Source organism: Lipotes vexillifer, unplaced genomic scaffold (genome assembly GCF_000442215.2).
Source record: "Lipotes vexillifer unplaced genomic scaffold, Lipotes_vexillifer_v1.1 scaffold555, whole genome shotgun sequence".
Taxonomy (NCBI): domain Eukaryota; kingdom Metazoa; phylum Chordata; class Mammalia; order Artiodactyla; family Lipotidae; genus Lipotes; species Lipotes vexillifer.
This window is the reverse complement of record NW_006772693.1, coordinates 190285-212753: the sequence shown is the minus strand read 5'-3', so window position 1 is coordinate 212753 and position 22469 is coordinate 190285. Positions and strand designations below refer to the sequence as shown.

The following is a 22469-nucleotide window of genomic DNA, read 5'->3' as shown; positions in this document are numbered from 1 at the left end:
TCTCCCTGGGGCGGGCTCTCAGTAGCAGCAGCAGCTCCCTCCAGGCTCCCCCTCCGCTGCCAGACCTCCCCCACCTCCTCCTGGTCAGGTGAAGTAGCCGATTCTGCCCCTGGCCCTTCCTCCTCTCCACTGGGCACCTGCACTACAGGTAAAGAACCAGGAGTGCATATGGAACCCTGTGACCCTTCAGCAGGGCCATTGCTGGTGGGCTGTGCTGCACAGGCTCCATCTTCCTCCTCCTGAGAAGAAAAGGCTGGGGTTTCGGGAAACCGCGCACTCTCAAGAGATGAGCACCGTGTCTCCACCGAGGACAGCTGCGTGGTAACGCTCTCATTGCAGGAGCTGTCGGCCCCGTCCAGGTCACTCTCTCCCTCAGGCCTGGTGCTGGCCTCGCTCACGCTCTCTGTCCTGGCAGGGTCACTGGGCTCTGTTTCCGAGGACACCTGGGAAGGCTCAGACCCCTGATCAAGGGACTCCATCTCACTGATGGCTCTTCGGCTTCCTCCTGACGTGTCAGAAGTGCCCGTGTCTGCCCCACTTGTGGGCTGATCTACCTCTTGAGAGCCACACAGTTCAGTGCTCCCCTGGTCAGCACTTGGTTGAGACTCTGGAGCATTCTCACTTTCATCAGGGACTGGACCTGAGGGTAAGGAGCTCTCCGCAAGCTCTGGAAGATTTTCTGGCTTATCCTCGAAGGAAGCAGCTTCATTGGTGGAGGCTTCCTCATTCTCCACCGTGCTGTCTTCTGGCTTTATCTGAGATGTCAGGCTCCCATCATCCGTTCTTGATGCCCTGCTAAACATTATCAACCCTCCTTCCTCCTCCAAGGAGGATGGATAACCCAGGTCTTGCTGGAACTCGTGGTCTTCTTCATCTGAGTCGATATGAAGCATTGCATTGAGTCTCGTGTCGGTGGGAAAACTACTCCTTAGTTTCGGAGAGGCTCCCATGGACCTTTCCGAACAAGTAGCTGCACCCGACCTGGAATGGCCATTGTGTTCAATAGCATCTAAATAATCATTGAGTGAATCCTGACGTCCTCTGGGAGGTGAGGTCCTTGAAGAAGTAGAGGTTAATTCTTCTGAGTCTATTTCCAGAGTAGAGCTAGTCCTGAAAGAATGCTTGGGGGTCCCATTAGCACTTTCCTCAGAAACTGGTCCATTGGAACAAACCGTGCTGTCATGATGGCCCCCTGGCATGTCCTCCTCATCAGAAGGGCTTCCTAGGTCTCCGTTCACAGTACTGACTCCAAGTATTGTGCCAACAGCTTCTGGAGAAGCATCTGAAGGAGAAAACAGCATTTATAAAAACAAAGTAGTAATAACGAATGCTTTTAATGTCCTATTCCTTTGCCACCAATCAGTTCAAAGACTTCAGTCATCCCACTGAGGTCTCTTTACAGTACCACCAACTTGCTAAGAGTTACTATTCACTACTAAACGAGTACATATATTGCTGGTCAGTTAGACATATGAGGTTTACATGTTCACTACTGCTGGAAATTCCACATCCCAGTTTCCAAATGCAGGTAAAACCTAAGAGAGATTTTTTGATAAACAGGCTTTTAAATCTGCTTGGAAAACTTCAGCAGGTAATCATTTGACAGCTATTTTATGTTCAGAACAGGATACGAACAATTCTGTTCAAATGTAAACTGGCAACAGAGTAAGATTTAATAAGTTTTTCCTAGAGCAATATATTTATACAGGTATCTCACCTTCATGCACAGAAGATGTGACCTCCACTCTGAACTGGAGGTACCCACTCACGTGGTCAGCTGGGAGCCTTCTGCCGAGGTTGTAGCTGAGCATCTGATCACTGCAAGAGGAGAAATGGTTCCTTCATCCGTACTACTCTGCTGTCAGCCTTCATCTTCTTCCCATAGGCCACCCCCCAAACCCCACATATTTCTCTTGAAACTTGCATACTCACAAGAAAATAAAAGGTCAAAGGCATGTTAAGAGTCAGTGTAATTTTGTTCATTTGTACAAATGAACACTTATAAACCCAGGGATAAAAGGGAATCTTGTCACAAGGAAAAGTATCAGTAAAGGCTGAAAATGCAATACTGTACAATATTGTTATGATTTTTTTAAAGGGCACTGATTTGCTCTCTCACTGTTAAGAGTGACCAGAGAAAGGGCATTTTAAAAGCCATCAAGGAGCTGAGAAAGCCCTAAAATTTTGGGTGTTTTCTGACTCAAGTGTAAATGTATAGAAGGTCTCGTTCCTAAGCATTTAGCATGATAGGAGTTAGGTTCTAAAAAGACAGGTACAGGGAATTCCCTGGTGGTCCAGTGGTTAGGACTCCGTGCTTCCACTGCAGGGTGCAGAGGTTCCGTCCCTGGTTGGGGAAGTAAGATCCCGCATCCTGCATGCTGCACGGCCGGCCAAGCAAAAGAAAAAGAAACAAAAGAGAGAGAGAGGCACACAGGTAAGGGTTATCACATGGAGGGCACAGTGCTGCTGTATCCTGAAGAACAGGAGCTGGGAGTCAGGAGAGAGCAGCGTGAGAACAGGCCGGGCTCTGACAGCTGCTCCAGCTGTGTGAGAGGCAGGGGGCTGCTGCACCTCCCCTTCCTCACCTGTAAAGTAAGGGGCTCACTGTTGGCCCTCACTATTGGGGGGCCTATCACTGATACTCCAGGCAGCTTGTAAGCCATACTGATGGGACAGCTGGAGAACTGTCGGAGTCTCGCTGCCACACTTGGAGGTGCGCTGGAGGGGACCACAACCGGGCCCAGCTCCTGCCCCACCTTGGCTCCAGGCTCAGGCTACCAGCCTCCTCGAGGATGGAGCGGTTGATCTTTTTCAATTCCGTGTTTATTTATCAAAATTAAATACAATCACATCATTTCTCTGTATGCAAGCAACTTTCGTTCAGAATCTGATTTATTCTTAATTAAGGAAAATAATCAGAGGGATAGTACCAAATCACAGTATCTCTGCTCTCACACTGCCCTCTAATGGCAACTTCAGGAGGAAAACACAAGGCCTCTACCTAATACTTGCACCACTGTACACTTCAGAGCCTCTGGTCAGCTACTGATTATTAATCTCCATAACTATTTTGCTTGTTCTTCTCTACCTCCTCAGTACAATTATAAATAGATGTTATCTGGGATTTTACATTAGCGTGTACACATTTACATGCTAATGTAAAATCCCAGTTCAGCTCTTATGAATTTCTTTGAGTTCATAGCAAGATTTTCTTAAAATAATGAGATCATTTCCTTTACTTCTTTCTTTTTCTTCCCTAGAAATGTAATAATTTTTTGATCGATGTTTTTAAAAAGCTTTGTTTCCCCCAATTGAGTGCTTACACTCTGATAAGGGCTTTGCATGCATCATCTCCTTCAATCTTCCCTGTGAGGCAAGTGGTGGCCCTGTTTTCTAAGGCATAGGGAGGGTAAGTAACCTGCCCAAGGCCAGGCAACAATTAAGTGACAGAACCAGGATTAGAACACAGATGCATCTGACACAGAAGCCCCTGATGTGCATTCTCCAGATCAGATCTCATTTTATGCACACTTTCAGTGATTCTCGGCTGCTTTCAGTAGCATGCATTTTAATGATATTTACTCATGGCTCATATCAATGCAATCATTATCATAATGTTTTGTCTACTTAATCTGGTATTTAAAACATTTTTTTTTCTGTAAAGGGATATATTGGCATTTTTAACTATTAGACATTTACAGGTATGTTAAATGCTTTTACATTAGCGTGTTCGAATAATTCTATAATGACTATAATGACGGCAGGGATGTCTTTTTCTCTCTTCCAGCATGTAGACAGTGCCTGACACACAGAGATGCTCCACCTTTGTCCACTAACGCATGAACCCAGCAGCAAACTACTGGGACCTACTCTCAACATTACGGTTCCTCACCCACATCTTTGGACATTCAGTCCTAGAATAATAAAAATCTTCATTTCTTTGTTAAAATTAAATTGACGCTCCTCTCCTCCTCTTTGGCCAATAAAAGTAAAGTGTTGGCGTTGATGATAAAAACTTATAAAAGTGATGCATTTTAGCTAGGAAGTAAATGCTTAGTAGGGATTCTAAGAATGGCACCCATCCTTTTGCTCACTATCATATCCCAAATACCCAACACAGTGCTTAACATTTAGTAGACACTATATGTATACACACCCACACATTTGTTGAATAAATTTAACAAATGAGACCCTTTACTTGGAAAAAAGAATTTTAACAGGTGTTAGTGCTATTTTTTACCCAAACTGACAAGATACTCAACTATTCAATCTATCAGTACAGGAAAGCCTCCCTATTTGGAGATTCCAAGTCAAGGGGGTTTCATCCTTTTTGAGTGCCTGTCAAGGGATTCACCTCTTTCTTGTTTTTACTCAGTCTCATCTGATTCATCCTCCCTCTTGCCATGACAGATAATTGTGTACCCTCTATTATATATGATTATGATACATCATTATAAAGAATAAGTGCCAAAGAACTCTCACTGTCTGACTGAGACATTCTCTCACTAGTGTAATCACAGCAAATGACAAAGCATGGCACAGTGATGTGCCTTTTGGACAGAATGCAAGCCACTCTCTGAAAAATGTCACATTCAAACCAATGCTCTTAAAATAGGTAATTAGTAAGGACTTCTAGCTCATCCTATAAAACCTCACCATGTAAAACCTCAGCTATTTCAGAGAGTTGCAGTCTACAAAACACATAAGAAAACTCAGTATTTTTCAAGACGTATCAATTACTTGATAGAAAGTAATAATCAGATCAAAAATATATTTAGATGCTAACAGCCAATACACTAATATGTAGTATCATATTTATTCAATAAAGCAAATCCCTAAGTATCAGGCAATGCTTTTAATATACTTATGTAGAAACATTTCATAATTCTGATATTTTACGAATTCATGCTGGACTTCCTTCCAGTACACATGGAATCCATGACAGGCAGTACTCATGTGTCCAGTTCTTTAAAAGACTGAATGAAAAGCCAGCAAGTTAACAGGAGTTTCAAGCACTCAAAATGCTTTCAAGCATTTCAAGTTTCAAGGTTTTATTTTCCCTTGATCATTCTTACTGGTATACATAAATCGACACTCTGCCAAGTGTCACAGATATTATATAAATTATATGATTATACTTATATAAACTAAATTAGTATATTTCCAATGAGAGTTAATTCTCACTCTTCATAATTTTTCATTTTCTATCAATCCTAAAAATAATTTTTTAAAACTTCCCAAAGAATATCTCTACTAGAAGCAATAATTGCTATCCTTAAAAATGACTGTGATTTCCCAGTTTTATCAAATTAAACCAGGCTGCTAGAATTTCAGCCTAATATTTCTACTTCATGTGGTCTGGCTCAACCATTGTCTCTGATGGCCAGAGAATTAGAATCCAGTAGAATCACTTAATTTCAGGTTTTGAATGTGTCTTAGAGATCATCGGTCTAAAGACTTTATTCTTCAGATGAGGAAACTAATGCCTGAAAAAATTGTGACTTGCCAGAATAGAACAGTTAATTAGCTGCAAGGTGAATAGGAATGAGCAACCTTCCTCAGTTAGCTAGACTAGTATTCCATCACTGCCAGTCCTTAAAGTGTTGCAGAGAAGCTGGGATTCCGGAGCTGACGGATCTGCTCAAATCCCAGCTCCACCCCTGGCTTGCTAGCCTCAGATTTCTCATCTCCAGAATCGGTATAATCACATTATTCACCTCTCAGAGTTGTTGAGAAGATTACATGAGCTAATGAGTGTAATTTACTTAGCTCCTGACATAGAATAGGGTCTCATCATCTTTTTTGTTTACTTTGGTTTACTACTGCTGCCACCACTACTACAACTACTGTTATCACTGATACTGCTGCTACTACCACTACTGTTATCATATGTTCATAATGTCCTCCAAAAATGAAAAAGATGCCCCCCAGTGCCACCTGAGAGCACCAGTGTTACTGGGTTTGCTGGCACTTACCATGTGAAAATATATACACCATTTATAGTAAGGGATGGAGGCATGTTACGATTTCTTAACTACTTGATTCACAGCTTACAAAAAGTTCACAGAAAGAAAACAGATGTCAAATCACATTTTAAAATTCTCTCAACGGGCTTCCCTGGTGGCGCAGTGGTTCAGAGTCTGCCTGCCAGTGCAGGGGACGTGGGTTCGAGCCCTGGTCTGGGGGGATCCCACATGCCGCGGAGCGGCTGGGCCCGTGAGCCACAATTACTGAGCCTGCGCATCTGGAGCCTGTGCTTCGCCACAAGGGAGGCCGCGATAGTGAGAGGCCCGCGCACCGCGATGAAGAGTGGCCCCCCGCTTGCCGCCAACTAGAGAAAGCCCTCGCGCAGAAACGAAGACCCAACACAGCCAAAATAAATAAATAAATAAATTTAAAATGCTCTCAACAAGTAATTTCTAGTTGTTTGAACGAACGTCTATGTCTTAGAGCTCCACTATAACACCTTCTCAGAGTCTAGGCTTTGTTTTAAAGGATCCTAAAATAAGGTGGTTTTGGTGTCTCAGGAATAACATATTCTCTGGATGGGGTTAATCAGGATCAGGAGGTGTCAACCTGACACGGAGATCTTGCTTTAGGGAGGGATTTTTATAGCAAGATTTCAATATCTCAAAAACAACTGAGCGCCATGACATTTGACACTGAAATGGTAATAATGGAAGGTACATCGCGGAAAAGATAGATAACCCAAAAAAGGTATATAATTAAAATAAAGTGCTTTCTGCCCTGCACATTTCAATGAGTATATGAGCACTTTCTTTCTTTTTTTTTTTTTTTTTTTTTTTTGCGGTACATGGGCCTCTCACTGTTGTGGCCTCTCCCGCTGCGGAGCACAGGCTCCGGACGCGCAGGCTCAGCGGCCATGGCTCACGGGCCCAGCCGCTCTGCGGCATGGAGCACTTTCCTTTTTAAAAGAATTATGTTACCACTTCTTATCAGTAAGAAAAGTCCTCGGACTTCAAAGTATCATTTCAGTTGCTTCAGGAGGAGCTAATCCCAACAAGACCCCTAGGTGTGACGGCTGATTACCCGATGGCTTGTCGCTCCAAAAGCCTCTGGACTGGAATGGTTAGTTTCCCCAGAAAACGTTTGATGATAGGTCGGCTCTTGGCAAATTTGTCTTTAATTTCAATTTCTAAGACATCGGTAAGGAGTGCGAAAAAGGAATATTTCTGAAAACAAAACATAACATGTTGAGTCAAAAAAAGATAAATATGAAATTATGTATATCAGTTTATTATTACAGAAAATAGTATCTCTTAAATCCTAACGACACACAGAGTCCACATTGCCAGAAAAATCTGCAGCTATTGTCAATCCTTTATTCACTCAGAATCATTAACATTCACAAAGACTAAAAAGCAACAGCTAGGATCTGTATGACAAAGGAAGCCCCTTCGATCATCCAACCCTTCCTGGTTCAACAGTTTTAGGAGATGCTATCAAATATTAAACTATGTACAATACAATTTTAGTGCTCACTACATTTAACATATCTTTATTCTTTAACACTTAATGTCTTGTTATAGAGTGGCTTAGACTTAACTGATACATTTGATTAACAGCAATTTTAATTCCTGACCCCATGGTATTTTTGAAGTTGCACATCATAGGTTAAAATACTCCTTCACTTAGTGGTTAAAGTAGGAACATCTAAAGGATATGATGGTTTCCCTGGTTTATATTAAAATAAAACAATGCTTAAACGGAAGTTACTTAATTTAAAAGGCACACAGGGACATTTCTTCTGGGACAGAAAAATAAAAGTATGAGGTTACGATAAGATGTGTTGTTTTAAGAATGCCATTGGAGAAAACTGGATTGGATATTAATAAGGATATAAAATAAAAATAAAGAGCTTTACTCATTTACAAAGACTTTCACATATATTACAAAGATAAAATTTTCTTTTTAATGATGAGGCTTTCAGGAAAAGTAAGTGATGGAGCCAGGAATCTAACCTGAACCATTTCTCTCCTCCCCTGGCAGTATCCAGGCAACCACAGTGATATGAATAGTGCCAGCCAGCTTTACACTTAGGGGTCACTAAATTTATTTAGTCATAACAATTTATTTTCACCAAAGGGCCGTAAAGTTTAGTCATCTTCTTAATGGAAAAAGCACTTGCTTAGAATAAGGGAGCAGAGTTTAAGCACTACTAGCCCCTGAATAGCTAGTTACATAAACATTTTAAGCTTGTTTCTTAATCACACAAATGGAGGGATGATAATCTCATCCCTTACACCCCCCTTATCAGGCTTGTACTGGTAACATGGTTAAAAACATGGTTAAAAGCAATCTACAGATTCAATGCAATCCCTATCAAATTATCAATGGCATTTTTTATAGAACTAGAACAAAAAATCTTAAAATTTGTATGGAGACACAAAAGACCCCGAATAGCCCAAAGCAGTCTTGAGGGAAAAAAACGGAGCTGGAGGAATCAAACTCCCTGACTTCAGACTATACTACAAAGCTACAGTAATCAAGACAGTATGGTACTGGCACAAAAACAGAAACATAGATCAATGGAACAAGATAGAAAGCCCAGAGATAAACCCATGCACCTATGGTCAACTAATCTATGACAAAGGAGGCAAGGATATACAATGGAGAAAAGAGAGTCTCTTCAATAAGTGGTGCTGGGAAAACTGGACAGCTACATGTAAAAGAATGAAATTAGAACACTCCCTAACACCATACACAAAAATAAACTCAAAATGGACTGGAGACCTAAATGTAAGACCGGACACTATAAAACTCTTAGAGGAAAACATAGGAAGAACACTCTTTGACATAAATCACAGCAAGATCTTTTTTGATCCACCTCCTAGAGTAATGGAAATAAAAACAAAAATAAACAAATGGGACCTAATGAAACTTAAAAGCTTTTGCACAGCAAAGGAAACCATAAACAAGACGAAAAGACAACCCTCAGAATGGGAGAAAATATTCGCAAACGAATCAATGGACAAAGGATTAATCTCCAAAATATATAAACAGCTCATGCAGCTCAATATTAAAGAAACAAACAACCCAATCCAAAAATGGGCAGAAGACCTAAATAGACATTTCTCCAAAGAAGACATACAGATGGCCAAGAAGCACATGAAAAGCTGCTCAACATCACTAATTATTAGAGAAATGCAAATCAAAACTACAATGAGGTATCACCTCACACCAGTCAGAATGGCCATCATCAGAAAATCTACAGACAACAAATGCTGGAGAGGGTGTGGAGAAAAGGGAACCCTCTTGCACTGTTGGTGGGAATATAAATTGATACAGCCACTATGGAGAACAGTATGGAGGTTCCTTAAAAAACTAAAAATAGAATTACCATATGTTCCAGCAATCCCACTACTGGGCATATACCCAGAGAAAACCATAATTCAAAAAGACACATGCACCCCAATGTTCACTGCAGCACTATTTACAATAGCCAGGTCATGGAAGCGACCTAAATGCCCATCGACAGACGAATGGATAAAGAAGTTGTGGTACATATATACAATGGAATATTACTCAGCCATAAAAAGGAACGAAATTGAGTCATTTGTTGAGATGTGGATGGATCTAGGGACTGTCATATAGAGTGAAGTAAGTCAGAAGAGAAAAACAAATAGCGTAGATTAACGCATGTATGTGGAACCTAGAAAAATGGTACAGATGAACCGGTTTACAGGGCAGAAGTTGAGACACAGATGTAGAGAACAAATGTATGGACACCAAGGGGGAAAAGCCACGGGGGTTGGGGATGGTGGTGTGATGAATTGGGAGACTAAGATTGACATGTATACACTGATGTGTATAAAACTCATGACTAATAAGAACCTGCTGTATAAAAAAATTGAATTAAATTAAAAAAAAGAATGTTAGGGAAATAAAGTTATTGCTAGTATCATTACTATATCCACTATGTGCCTTCTAAGTGCTCATCTTGAGATAACGTTTTATGTCTTCTAGGCTTCTAATGTGTTAAATTAAGTGGTATGCCTTTAAAAGTTATTCACTATTTGGGGACAGTAAGTAGTTTTTCAAACCAGGAATAAGAAAACATGTAGCTTTTATCCACTTAAATAACCATAAAAACTGCCCAGGAGAAACATCCTGCTGCACTGGCAAGTCTCAAATAGCCACATCTTTTCTCCAATTGGTTTTAGATCCCCTGAAGTATCTCCCTCTCCAATGAAATACTCGTTCAACATTGTTAGAACATATTATTGTCATTAAACATTTAGGGAGTGATTTAATTAATTGTGCAACTCCCATGCCAATACAGGTTTGTCTAGAAGCACTCATTAATGCTAGTATATGAAATGTGTCTCGGTTCCCTGAGAAATGGTGGGAGAACTCACACTTTGCTCCCTAGAAAAGAAGCAATGTCTCTGTTCATTCTTTGACTTTAAATAGTTCCAGTGGGAAAACCCTGAGCTTGATTTCACTGATATGATGCACTGTGATGACTGGTAACATATTGTAACTGTGAGAGAGTCTGAAATACCATCAACACAATCTGCCTTGCCTCAGGATGACAACTCCTTGAATGGTTCATGCAAGTAACCAAAATCTATAATGGAAATCCAAAAACCATTTGCCAGACAGTAAGGAGAGAAATTCCTTTCATCTGTACTGAGTATATGCTAGAACAAAATATCAAAATTTTAAATAAAAATGGGATCAGTATTACTGACTTTTCCTTCTGCCTCAGGCTCCCATACGGCTTGGCAAGGCAGTTACTGATGCTGCCCTTACAGAATTTTGATATTTTGTTCATCATGAATTTTTGCCTTGATTTTGATTTCTTTTTAAATATTGCACTGAAATATTAATTTTGATCATCGAGTCTTTTGGACCCTATAAATCATGCACCTGAAGGAAGTGCCTCACTTGATTTACCCTAGACCCAGCCCTGGTTAGAAGGGAATACCTCATTTTCATTGTACCTTTTTCCAACAGAACCTCTAGACACCTCAACCATCTTGCCCACACCCATAAGCAGCTCAATGATACAGAGTCCAGTGGAGAGAGATGGAGTTGGCCAACTTCCTAACTGTCAAGTAGAAGGCCGTGTACGATCATCTTACCTCTCGGTGCCAAATTGGATTTGTGGTGTTACTGATGATAGTAGACCTCCTCTCCTGCCCATGGTGGGCACAAGTGGGGAAACTGCTCTTCTTCCCTGGCTGAATCGACATCTTAAGATAAGGGTCAGGATTGAAGAACATCCCTTTCTTTAGCCCAACTGCCCGAAGATCTTTAAAGAAAGAAAGAGAAGAGGAAGGAGGGAGTGAAAGAGAGAGGGAGAGGAGGACAGAAGGAGAACAGATTCACGTATCTTGATTAGAACAAGCAGCTCAACGACAATTTGTTCTTAAATAATCACACAGGAAGCTCTAAACAGAAACTACTTGGTAAAACAACAAAGTTATTCACACTATGATTGCTTAGGTAAGTGAGGACAAGTGGGTTATGACTAGTTCCAGCAGAAAGTCTCCTAACAGGCTGCAAAATGAAGCCAAACTTTTACTACCACCTTATACACCTAAAATGACTTTTCCTGGGCAACATTTTGATCCTAACACGTACATCTTCACCCCCTTTTTCTATGTGGCTTGGCAGCTAGCATTTCACACAATGCCTTGAGAGAAACCCTTAGTAAATAGTGTATTAAAAAAGAAAACCAATATGTTCCTTCATGAGAGAAAAGTGAATCTTCTCTATACACATATGAGATGCACTGACTTAAGTTTGACTGGGGATGAAACCTAAGAGCACACATTCAGTTGTGCCATATTTAAAACATCATATGTATTCTACAAATGAAATGAATGTTAGGGGAAATAAAAGGAGACCAGAAATATTTCTAAACTTTGAATGCTATCTTCTATATTAAATAATTGTAAGTTTATTTTTTTCAATAGGCTGTTAAGTAAATTAAATATTTGATGAATGTCCCATAACTCATCTTAGAGTCACCACTTGTTATTTCATACTATGCGAGCTGATAAAAGTTCTGGCTGAAGTCTGGTTAGTGAAGAGACTACAACTTTTAAAAATGGTCAAGCTGAGGGATACAAAAATGTCAGGAAATAAAGCTGGCTTCACTGGATCCTCAATGCCTTTCTGAGAATATCAGTTTGAATAAGGTTGCCCTGAGAGCTAAATGATCTTGAAAGCTTCCGGGAGAACAGACAGCCTCTAGGTAACTTTATGCAGTTATGATCAGTGTAGGGTAGTCCTGACCACTGGTTCAGAAAAAAATTCTGTGGATGGCCTCTGAATCCTCAAAGACCTTTGGATTACCCAAATGAGCTGGGGAAGAGACCCTATAGAGTAACCCCACATTTTAGGAGGTCACCATGGTCATCCTACTCAAGCCCATTCCTGAAACACGAAGTCTTTCTTAGAAGGACAGAATTGGCCTGGGGTTGCCCATAGAACCATACTCCCTGGAGGAGGTTCACCAACGACCAACAAGAACTTGTGGCCTAAATAACATGTGATGAAAACAGACCAGGACTGTCGAATGACTCATAACTGGCAGTAGCGGGAGACAGTCTAACATGTCAGAAAAGATTTAAAAATTCAAGCAAGCGGACCTTATGTTAAGAACACTGCATCAAATATAGTAAGATCTTTGATCTAAAAGCCAGTGGCGGAAGGGAAAGATGAGTAAAGAACTAGACAAGCACTTCAGAGAAGCTGCTGTAATCTCATTAGCTTCACAGTCCCCATCCCTGGCACTTCCTAAACTATGGAGTCATTATTAATACAGCATTTGCATTTTACTGTTAATTTAATAATGCTACATGTTTTCACTTGGCTTTATTTAGCATTAAATAGCTTTGAGAGAAAATGCAATTTACATACTTATTTTCTTACCTTTCTTGATTGTGCTCGCCTCAGACTCAGACAAGAGAATGACATTCTTTAGATATTAAATCTCCTTCTCAAGAAGGGATTTCTTTGCAGTAAACAAGGAGTAACATGTACAGAAATGGCTGCCATGACATCTGACAGAGCTAAATTATTCACGCAAAACATTCCTTTGAAGAAAAAGCATCCACCAGAAGATTAAGCCAGAGCGAAGAAAGATGTCACTATTAACCCTTTTCCACAAGGGACATCGTACAAATAAATACAATAAACTACCAATTATTTGTACTCTGATTATTCAGTTCACTTTATCCATCTCTTGCCTCTCTTTTATCTTTTATATATTTTATTGTTCATAAATATCCACATCACCTAATAGACTAAAGAAGGACTCAAAGTCACAAAGGTATGACAGGTTAAATATCCTTCTTACTTGGAGAAAAGGTTTAAGATAGTCATCAAAAAACAGTTTTTTGGGGCTTCCCTGGTGGCGCAGTGGTTGAGAGTCCGCCTGCCGATGCAGGGGACACGGGTAAGTGCCCCGGTCCGGGAAGATCCCACATGCCACGGAGCGGCTGGGCCCGTGAGCTATGGCCGCTGAGCCTGCGCGTCCGGAGCCTGTGCTCCGCAACAGGAGAGGCCACACAGTGAGAGGCCCGCGTACCGCAAAAACAAAACAAAACAAAACAAAAAAACAGTTTTTTGTTTTAGCTGTAGAGTTCAATTATTTGTGCCCCTACTTATACATAGATAATCAAGAGCAGAACACTAGCAGACAGACATTCTACAGTGCTTAAATGCTCTCCATAAATATTATCATCCACTGTCAGTATGCTACAACCAGATGAATCTTTTAGAATTACCGTTATAAAATTGCTTTCATCTTCTATAATTTTTAGCCATTTCTATACATCAACTGCAAATAGCTGATTACATGGTAAGAAATAAAGCAGATTTTAGGTAGCGAGCCTCCATGTGTATTGAGGTGGATGTTAGAAAAAGTTGTATATATAAAAAAAAGGATTTGGCTGTGCCCCAAAGCTTATCTCCTACTTTTTAGGAGAATGTCCTGGGATTTTCAACTTCTACGTGGTCATTCTCCCATGGTGGGTTAATTAACATCCCCTCTGGAGTCAAAATCAATATGTGTGTGTCATATTTAGAGTGATATTGATCATTTGAAAGCTTAGGGCAATGCTTCTAAACTAAGAAAACCGTGGTATGGTCAAACTAAGTTTTCTGAGCCATGGAGGTTGGCCAACTGTTCCATATCTATAAACGAAGAAATCTATAAACAATTTCTCTTCCTGCAACCCCCCCAGAACTGTGAAGGTCTAAAGCACAGGTAGCCAACTGAAGTGCTTTCAAAAGAGAGACAGATAAGGGGGGTGGGGAGTAGTATCATAGGCAGTGGTAGTAAGTGCTTTTCTAAAAATCTGAATATTTTTAAAACCCTGAGGGTTCCAACCAAAATATATTTATTGGGCAAATTTGAACCAGTTTACAGCCTCTGAGATTTGCCAGAGAACCAAAGCAAAATAGTTTTCATGGTAAGTAACCTGTATGGCGGGGGAAGGGGAGGAGAAGGAACATGCTAGAACAGACACAGATGGGCCGTGGGCCAGCAATGAACTACCGTGCACACGTCCATTACACGTGATATTCATGCATCATGGACTTGTGTTTTCAAGATCAGCCTTCTAACCTTCACTCTTGAAAATTTCTATTTTCATTTTCTATTTTCATTCATAACATTTTTTTGCAGCCAAGAAAAAGTAAACCTAATTTAAATTTCAGAAGCACTACAATAATGGAAAAATGAAAACAAAACATCTTTCAGTGATAGACATCTGTTAGACTTGATTTTACATGTATTGTAGTACGGTTGTCTGTTTTAAAAGTCCATTTCAAATACTGATTTTCTTAGGGTATTCTTGACTTTATGACTGCCGATTAATTTTTTTAAATCGGTGGCTTTGAAACTTTTTTTGACAGTGATCTATGCGTGAAATACATTTATCTTGAAACCCATTATACACATACATAGGTGTGTATATTTTTGTGTGTGCAATTTTCAGTTTGTATAAACTGGTGTTCTATGAAAAACATTTCCCTTTGGTGGTTAAACTCTGGCTCTTTTCTATTCTTTTTTTAATTGCTAGTTTCAACTAAATTAATCTTATAAATCACCAATGAGTTCCAACTCACAACCTGAAAAGCAGTGCTTCAGTTGTACGATAAATATACAAAAAAAATCAGAATATTTTACTAACCAGAAAATAAACAACAAAAAAATTGTCTTATCCACTTTTCAATTCTTTATTTGTATTCCTTCACAGAAATAGGAGTATCCCTTGGCTTTTTTTCGCTAGTCTCCAAATTTTTCCTTTCTCTAGATGAGGCAAGCACAAATTGTTTTCACTTATCTAAGCTCTACAGTGGGTTTAGCACATGTTACATTACAGTTTTTTTTTAAGTAAGTATACATAATTATGGTATTTTCATCACAAGACAACTTGCTAGAAACTTTCTGAGTTTATATTAATAATCTAATTTTTCATGGTAAGAGATATACATGAATTTCCAGAAGTATTACCAAAAAAAAAAAAAAAACTTGCTCACATATCATATATGAGAGTGGAGAAAGAAGTGACTATTCGTGCCTTTGAAATTACACACTTTCCAACTGGACGTCATGTTTAAAGACATCCTTACCAGACAACGTAAAGCTAACGAGTTTTCGAGAGTGCTGGCTTCCTGAAGCACCTCCTTCCATGCCTTCTGCCCCCATCTGCAGAGAAAAAACACATATGTGAAGTTCCACAGGAATATGGTACCTCTCAACTTTTTTAGGGAAGCACATATATTTGCAAATATGATTTTTGTATCAATGTATTGTATATGCCTTTTCATATGCTACAAATCTTGGAAGTGAGACATAAATGCAGAGTCTCAGAGACTAGAGGAAGGGTCATACCTAAATTTAATCTTTACCCCAAATGTAACCAATATGAGCTTCCACGTTCCCTGGGATATGAATCAACTTACTTTATGTCCTTTTATTTCTTTGGTAAGAATATTGGGGCTTCCCTGGTGGCACAGTGGTTAAGAATCCTCCTGCCAATGCAGGGTACACGGGTTTGAGCCCCGGTCTGGGAAGATCCCACATGCTGCGAAGCAACTAAGCCCATGCACCACAACTTAAGCCTGCAAGCCACGACTACTTAAGCCCGCGTGCCTAGAGCCCATGCTCCGCAACAAGAGAATCCACCATAATGAGAAGCCCGCGTACCGCAACGAAAAGTAGCCCTTGCTCGCCGCAACTAGAGACTGCCCGCGCACAGCAATGAAGACCCAACGCGGCCAAAAATAAAATAAATAAATATTTTTTAAAAAGAATATAGTTGACATGTAGTAAGCATATTTATATTGCTATTATGGTATTAAAACATTCCCTTAAGTTAAAAATCAAACATCAAATTCCTTCAGATTTATTAGGAAAACCTAGAATAAACTAAACAGGTGATTTACATCAGACTCATCCATATAAATGTAGAATCATCCTCCTTGCTAAATATTTCTGAGCGACCATGTGGATATCCCACTGCCCTTGTAGACTCCTATTTTATTGTGCTACTGGTACATGGCACATGCTATTATAATTAGCAATAACAAGAATTTGCAATCCTATTGTACTGATTATTGTATTGTAAAGCTTTTTCTAAAAGCTTCTGAGTAAATTATATCTTACTTGAAACGAGTCATTTACAGACCATAGCAGATTAAGTCTCTCAATTTAGGTACAATTAGTGCTCAATTTATGGTACACTAGGAAAAAAGGGTTTCGTGGTCCTCTAAAAAAGAAGTCCAGAACACTGTAAGAGACAGATTTGAAGGTAGAATGTATTTTGAATAGTCAAGAAATAGAAACCACATTTTAATTCCAAAGTTTAGATTACACCCTTCCATCTTATCTTTGTGGCACTCCCCACCTCCCTTAAAAATTATACACCAAGAGATAAAACTTTCACTAATCCAAGCCAAGTTGAGGAACTTCAAAATAAATTCCATTCAAATTTTGAAATATAAATGTCCATTTCCAGGCTTCCCTGGTGGCGCAGTGGTTAAGAATCCGCCTGCCAATGCAGTGGACACGGGTTGGGTTCGAGCCCTGGTCCAGGAAGATCCCACATGCCACGGATCAACTAAGCTCATGCACCACAACTGCTGAGCCTGCAATCTAGAGCCCGTCAGCCACAACTACTGAGCCTGTGTGCCACAACTTCTGAAGCCTGTGTGCCTAGAGCCCGTGCTCCACAACAAGAGAAGCCACCGCAATGAGAAGCCCATGCACCACAACAAAGAGAAGCCTCTGCTCGCCGCAACTAGAGAGAGCCCGTGCGCAGCAACAAAGGCCCAACGCAGCCAAAATTAAATAAATACAATAAAATAAACATTAAAAAAATTTTCCATTTCCTTCTCTACTTCTTGTACCTTAGTCAAAACTATTTTGCTTATTTTGACACTTAACTGCTTCCTGATTGTTTCACATATCATTTGCAACATGCCTAGGGTACCATCCAGGCATCTCTACTTCGTTCCATCCAGATGCACATTGTCCTGCAAGAAGTAACTGAGAAACTCTACAGGGAAGGAAAGAGCAGCCATCCTAATCATATGGTCTCCTTTCTCACATATCCTTTTGCAATGAATCAAGAATAAAAAAAAGTTATGTCTTCTCTGTCATGCATACTTTGACGTCATTGCCATTCATCAGAGTACACAGTGATATGTGTCACTTGGAACAGGAAATCCTTCGCTTCAGGGACAGATAAAGGCGACCATCACTCACTACCATGTATTGTTTCAACACGGGTTGACAGTATTACTTCTGAGCTTTCCTGGCTTAAATCTATGAAGGGAGTTTATTTAAAAACCTCTCTCTAAACACTGAGTACAGATATGTTTATTATCACTGATGTTCCTATTTCCGGTGATCAGGTTGGTCTTTCCTGGCTTTATTGTCATGAATGATAAAGCTGAATTCTCTGAATATTAGGTCACATGAGCATTTTACCACGCTGTTGTAAAGGACACTGTTTATCTGTGAATTCTGTGAGAATTGTTTCATATTAGCCTTTTGCCAGACAGTGAATTACATTTTTAAAAGGATCATTCAAGGGCATTTTCTTTAGTTTCTATAATTTCTTACAAAATTTTAAGTAGGCTTTGAATGATGACAGACTATGAATCTTTGCAAAGTCTCCCTGTTCTCACTTGGCATGAAGAGACATCATGTTTTCGGAGGGGGCGCATCTCCCTGGGCAGTGTGGTCCATTTGAGGGGAGGCCACGGTTTGTGAGCTGCCTGGCACAGGAAGGGCAGCTGTTGCTGAGTGTCTGTCCCAGATGCAGTCTGTACTACCTCTCTATTTGCCACTTTATAGTCCAGGGGTGTGTGTGTGTGGTGAAAGCAGGATGAGGCAGACACAGCGATACTATCTGGCCAGTTGGGTGCTGTCTCTGCTCTATTTAACCTAGGGATGATGAGTCAGAGGGGTACAGCACAATATAATAAACCATATGTACTTGGTGAGAGCCAACCAACCCAGTGTCATCAAGCATTAAAATGTGGTTGCTACTGCCCAACTATTCTTTGCATCATGGAATGATCCTACTAAATGAGCTTTGTGAATATCGATGTTGTCAGTCAGTACAATATCTACACACAGGTCATATTCCTAGGTGAACATCATGCTGTCATAGAAACACAGTGCTCAGCCCACAGTGAAATGCCCATTGGCACAGCCTCTCAATAGCAGATATAGACCCAACTGTCTCAAGCTTGGTCAGAAATCTATTGACCACCAATTCCATTGGTCAGCCTTTGAACCAAAATATTCTATTATGATTGCCAGTGCTGTATCTATGAAGCTTTTAAGGTGCTCTAAAACCTGTCTGAAGAAAATTAATTATCTCCAACTATGCACAGGCTTTGACACAATAATGTCAATGCAAAATCAATGGAAAAAGATCAGTGCTCACCAGGCTGTAAGCTCCCGGCCATCAGTGATATCTGATCATGGAAACTGCTCAAATCCAAGAAAATCTGACTCCAGAAAGTCATGTTTGGAAGCTATTATCTAATTTCACACATAGCTAATTCTTCAAACGTTTTATTATCAACAGCCCCACTTTTCTAGTTTTACAATTTTTCTTTTTAGAATATTAATTAGTGTGTTCTAGTGCTTACTGTGACATGGCAGACTTTGTAATCAACAACGGTTATTCTCCTTGTGAACCTTCAAAGTCTTATATAGTAAATGTGGGCTTTAAAAAAATATTCTATACTTTGTTCACTATAATAGGAACTCAAATATAATTCAAATGTGAACAGAGAACTTAGGTATTGAAAATTTTGCACATACCGTTCCCTTTACCTAAAATGTTCTTCCCTCCCCCTCTTCACCTAAGTAACTTCTACTCATCCTTCAGATTGTCCTGAAAACATGCCTTCTTCAGGGAAGCTTTCCAAGACCTTCCTGATCAGGATGAATCCTGCTAGTATATGCTCTCATAGCCCCATTTCACTGCCCCTCAGAGTAATTATCACTCAAATAAATACAATTCAGTTTAATTGATGTCTCTCTCCCCCACCAGACCAGTGAGAGCAAGGGCTGTGTTTTTGCTTATCATTTCATTCCCAGTGGTGGGTATAATGTCTGGCACTTACTAGGCACCCAATGAATATTTGTTTGAATGAATAAATGAAAGGAAAAGACTGCTTGATATCATATTGGTGGGCCAGACAATTTCAAAATGCCATCTGCAGAGATTACATTCTGAATTTCAGGGAGTCAACCTGTTCACTTGCTTATTTCCAAAAATGCATGCATCTATAAATGTGTACACACACACACAATATTATGAAGATTCTATATTACGAGAGTCAATAATTTTCTTCTATACTTTCACGACCTGATTGTTATTAATGACTTATAAACACTGCAATGATTTATATATCTTGGACTCCAAGAATCATCTGAGTTCAACCTCCCATGTACAATGGAGTGCATCCTGTGAAGCTGTAAGATTCTAAAGTTAGTTGGTGAAGTGAAAAATCATGAAATTGTGAAAAGTAATTCTTAAGAAAGTACCATGTTGGAAATGGACATACATTCCTTCAAAAGTCCAGCACAATCAGTTTCCTCCAAAGCTAAGTTAGATATCTCTTTCTTTAATTGAGGACCTGGTGAAAAGGTTGGCTTCTGTTGAGTGGTCACGTGATACCAAACATATGTGTTGTACCTTTAAGCACTATAGTTCAATTCAGCATCAAGAGGGATCCCACACTCTCTCCTGCAGGAACGGCGCATTCGTAATCCCCATCTCACACTCTCTTTGGGGTAAAAGTCTGTTAAACTGACTGGTAGGGAGAATCACCCACTACTTAAATTTTTTTCTTCTCTCTGAGTTCATGTAAATTAAATTCACATAAGATGCAAAACGCCACCATTTCCTACCAACTGGCCACCCTGACAAAGTTTAAAAAAAAACCTTCCATGATGGACGGGCACTCACCAATTTCCTTCAAGAATAGGTTCCCTGGAGAGTTGACTATATACAGAATTATTATAAATCAAGCCATATTTTCCCACTGGTTTACATTATGGATTTAGTTAAGCCATCCTGTAAGTTATTTCCTTTCCCAAAACGGCGCCCACACTGCTATGTGTTTCCTTTGTATGGTTTCCCATAACCCTGCCAGAGCTGCACAGGCAAAAATAGAAACCAAGGCCTCTGGGACTGAGGCTCAAGGAAGCAGCCTGAGGGGCACTCACCATCACAGCGGGGTTCTTCACCGTGATGCAGGGGGTCGTGGCTCGCAGGGCTCCACTAATGCCGTGGTAGTATTTGAAACAGATTTTTATCTCCGCTGTAAATTGAGTGGAGAAAAACAGTAATTTAAACACTGAAACAAGTCCCTTAGGCATCACCTGAGGAAACCCACCTCTCCACCTCTCAGAAAATCCCACTCAGGACTCTTTGAGTGAGATCCCTTCTTTTCCAGTCAGAGGCAACAGATTATACCAATTCCTGTTTGATTTTACAGGCTTCTCTGAAAATCTCTAAGAACACCCCAAATATATTAGAAAAACAGTGCACAAAAACAACACGCCAAAGTATTAGTGTAGAGATAAGAATAAGACTAGCTACCATTCAGTGAGGAGCTGCTGATGGACCACAGGGCTGCGTCTCTGCCCCCATTGTTACTGACCCCTCATATTTACCTCGGGAGGCAGAAATTCTTGTCCCCATAGAACAGCTGAAGTATTGAGGTTTGCTGAAGGTCAGTCAAGTAAGAAACGACAGAGTCAGGACTCAAATCCCATCAAATGGGGCTTTGCCCCATTCCAAAGCCTTCACTCCTATCCTCTACAATATAGACAGAATGCAGCTGTCAATGGAAATAAAAAAAGAGCAGACAGAGTATAAAAGATTGCTGTAGGAGACTCTGTGGTGAGAGGGTCTGGGGACCTGTATTATTTTAATTTTCTAAGTGACTTAAATGTAGCCACTAGTAGGGATCATATTCTGGAACCACCAGTAAATATATATCTACATCTCCACAGGTGTGGACAGGTGTATGTATATATATTGGATATAACTATAGGTGCGTGTGTATACTATATAATATGAACTTGATAAAAAGCAATACAAATGTCAATTATTGTTTTTGGAAAGTACCTACAATTACCATGAAGCCAACAAGTGTCAAAGATAAAACCCAGAGTCACTGAAATTTCTCTGTATACAGAACATCTGAGTCACTGAAGTTTCCCTGTGAGATGTCTTTTTCCCAAGGTGTCATTTAATATAGGTAATGACGCTGATGGGCAGGCTGCAGAGGAGAGTCCTAGCCTATAGGAGTGGAGTTACCCTCTCAACTGAGTCACCTGGATTATTAAAGTGGGACCACTTGATGTGATTCCCCAAGGAAATTAATCCTGCACTGACTTTCCTGACAGCACCAAGTGGTCTCCTACAGAGTATTTGGTTTGCTTATTTTAAGAAAAAGATACAATGATTAAAGAAAAATCCTACTTTAGGAATTTATATAGGAATATTACATATAAAAATATAATATTTCCCATCAATGAAAAAATACTAAATCTCATTAAAAAAAGGTCTATCATGGGCAAAATATCGAGTCCTTCCATTACGTACGTTAATCACGAAGCAGTGATTCACAACGTAGTTGGCATCATGAAGTGAAAGAATTTTACCATGCCCAGCACTATGCTAGACAGCGCAAAGGAATCAGAGAGAGGTTTCTGGTCTAGCAGGTGTTTTATAGTGCAGCTGTTAAGCTGACAAAATCCAGAAGAGAAGCATTGAAGAGGCAGAGTGCCAGGTAGAAATGTGGAGATCGTGGAAAATATTCCACATGAGGGCACAGTGGAGTCAAAAAGGTCTCATGGGACAAACAGAACTCAGACCTTCAGCTGAGAAAAATGGGGCTGGAGAGACTTAGGAGTGAGTAGTGGCAAAAACAGGGAAGCAGGGATG

At 40.1% G+C, this 22469-nt stretch overlaps 1 protein-coding gene across 1 annotated transcript in view; it reads right to left on the bottom strand.

Moving 5' to 3' along the window:
- Positions 1–22469, bottom strand: part of HECW2 (HECT, C2 and WW domain containing E3 ubiquitin protein ligase 2) — a 246869-nt gene that overhangs the window by 129088 nt on the left and 95312 nt on the right. The window contains exons 3-8 of the mRNA XM_007447815.1: positions 20741–20835; positions 15616–15691; positions 11109–11278; positions 7051–7193; positions 1718–1818; positions 1–1282 (exon numbers count right to left, since the gene is read on the bottom strand). The exon at positions 1–1282 is cut by the window's left edge and continues 53 nt beyond it. Coding sequence (XP_007447877.1) covers positions 1–1282; positions 1718–1818; positions 7051–7193; positions 11109–11278; positions 15616–15691; positions 20741–20835 — 1867 coding nt within the window. The remainder of the gene's footprint in view (positions 1283–1717; positions 1819–7050; positions 7194–11108; positions 11279–15615; positions 15692–20740; positions 20836–22469) is intronic.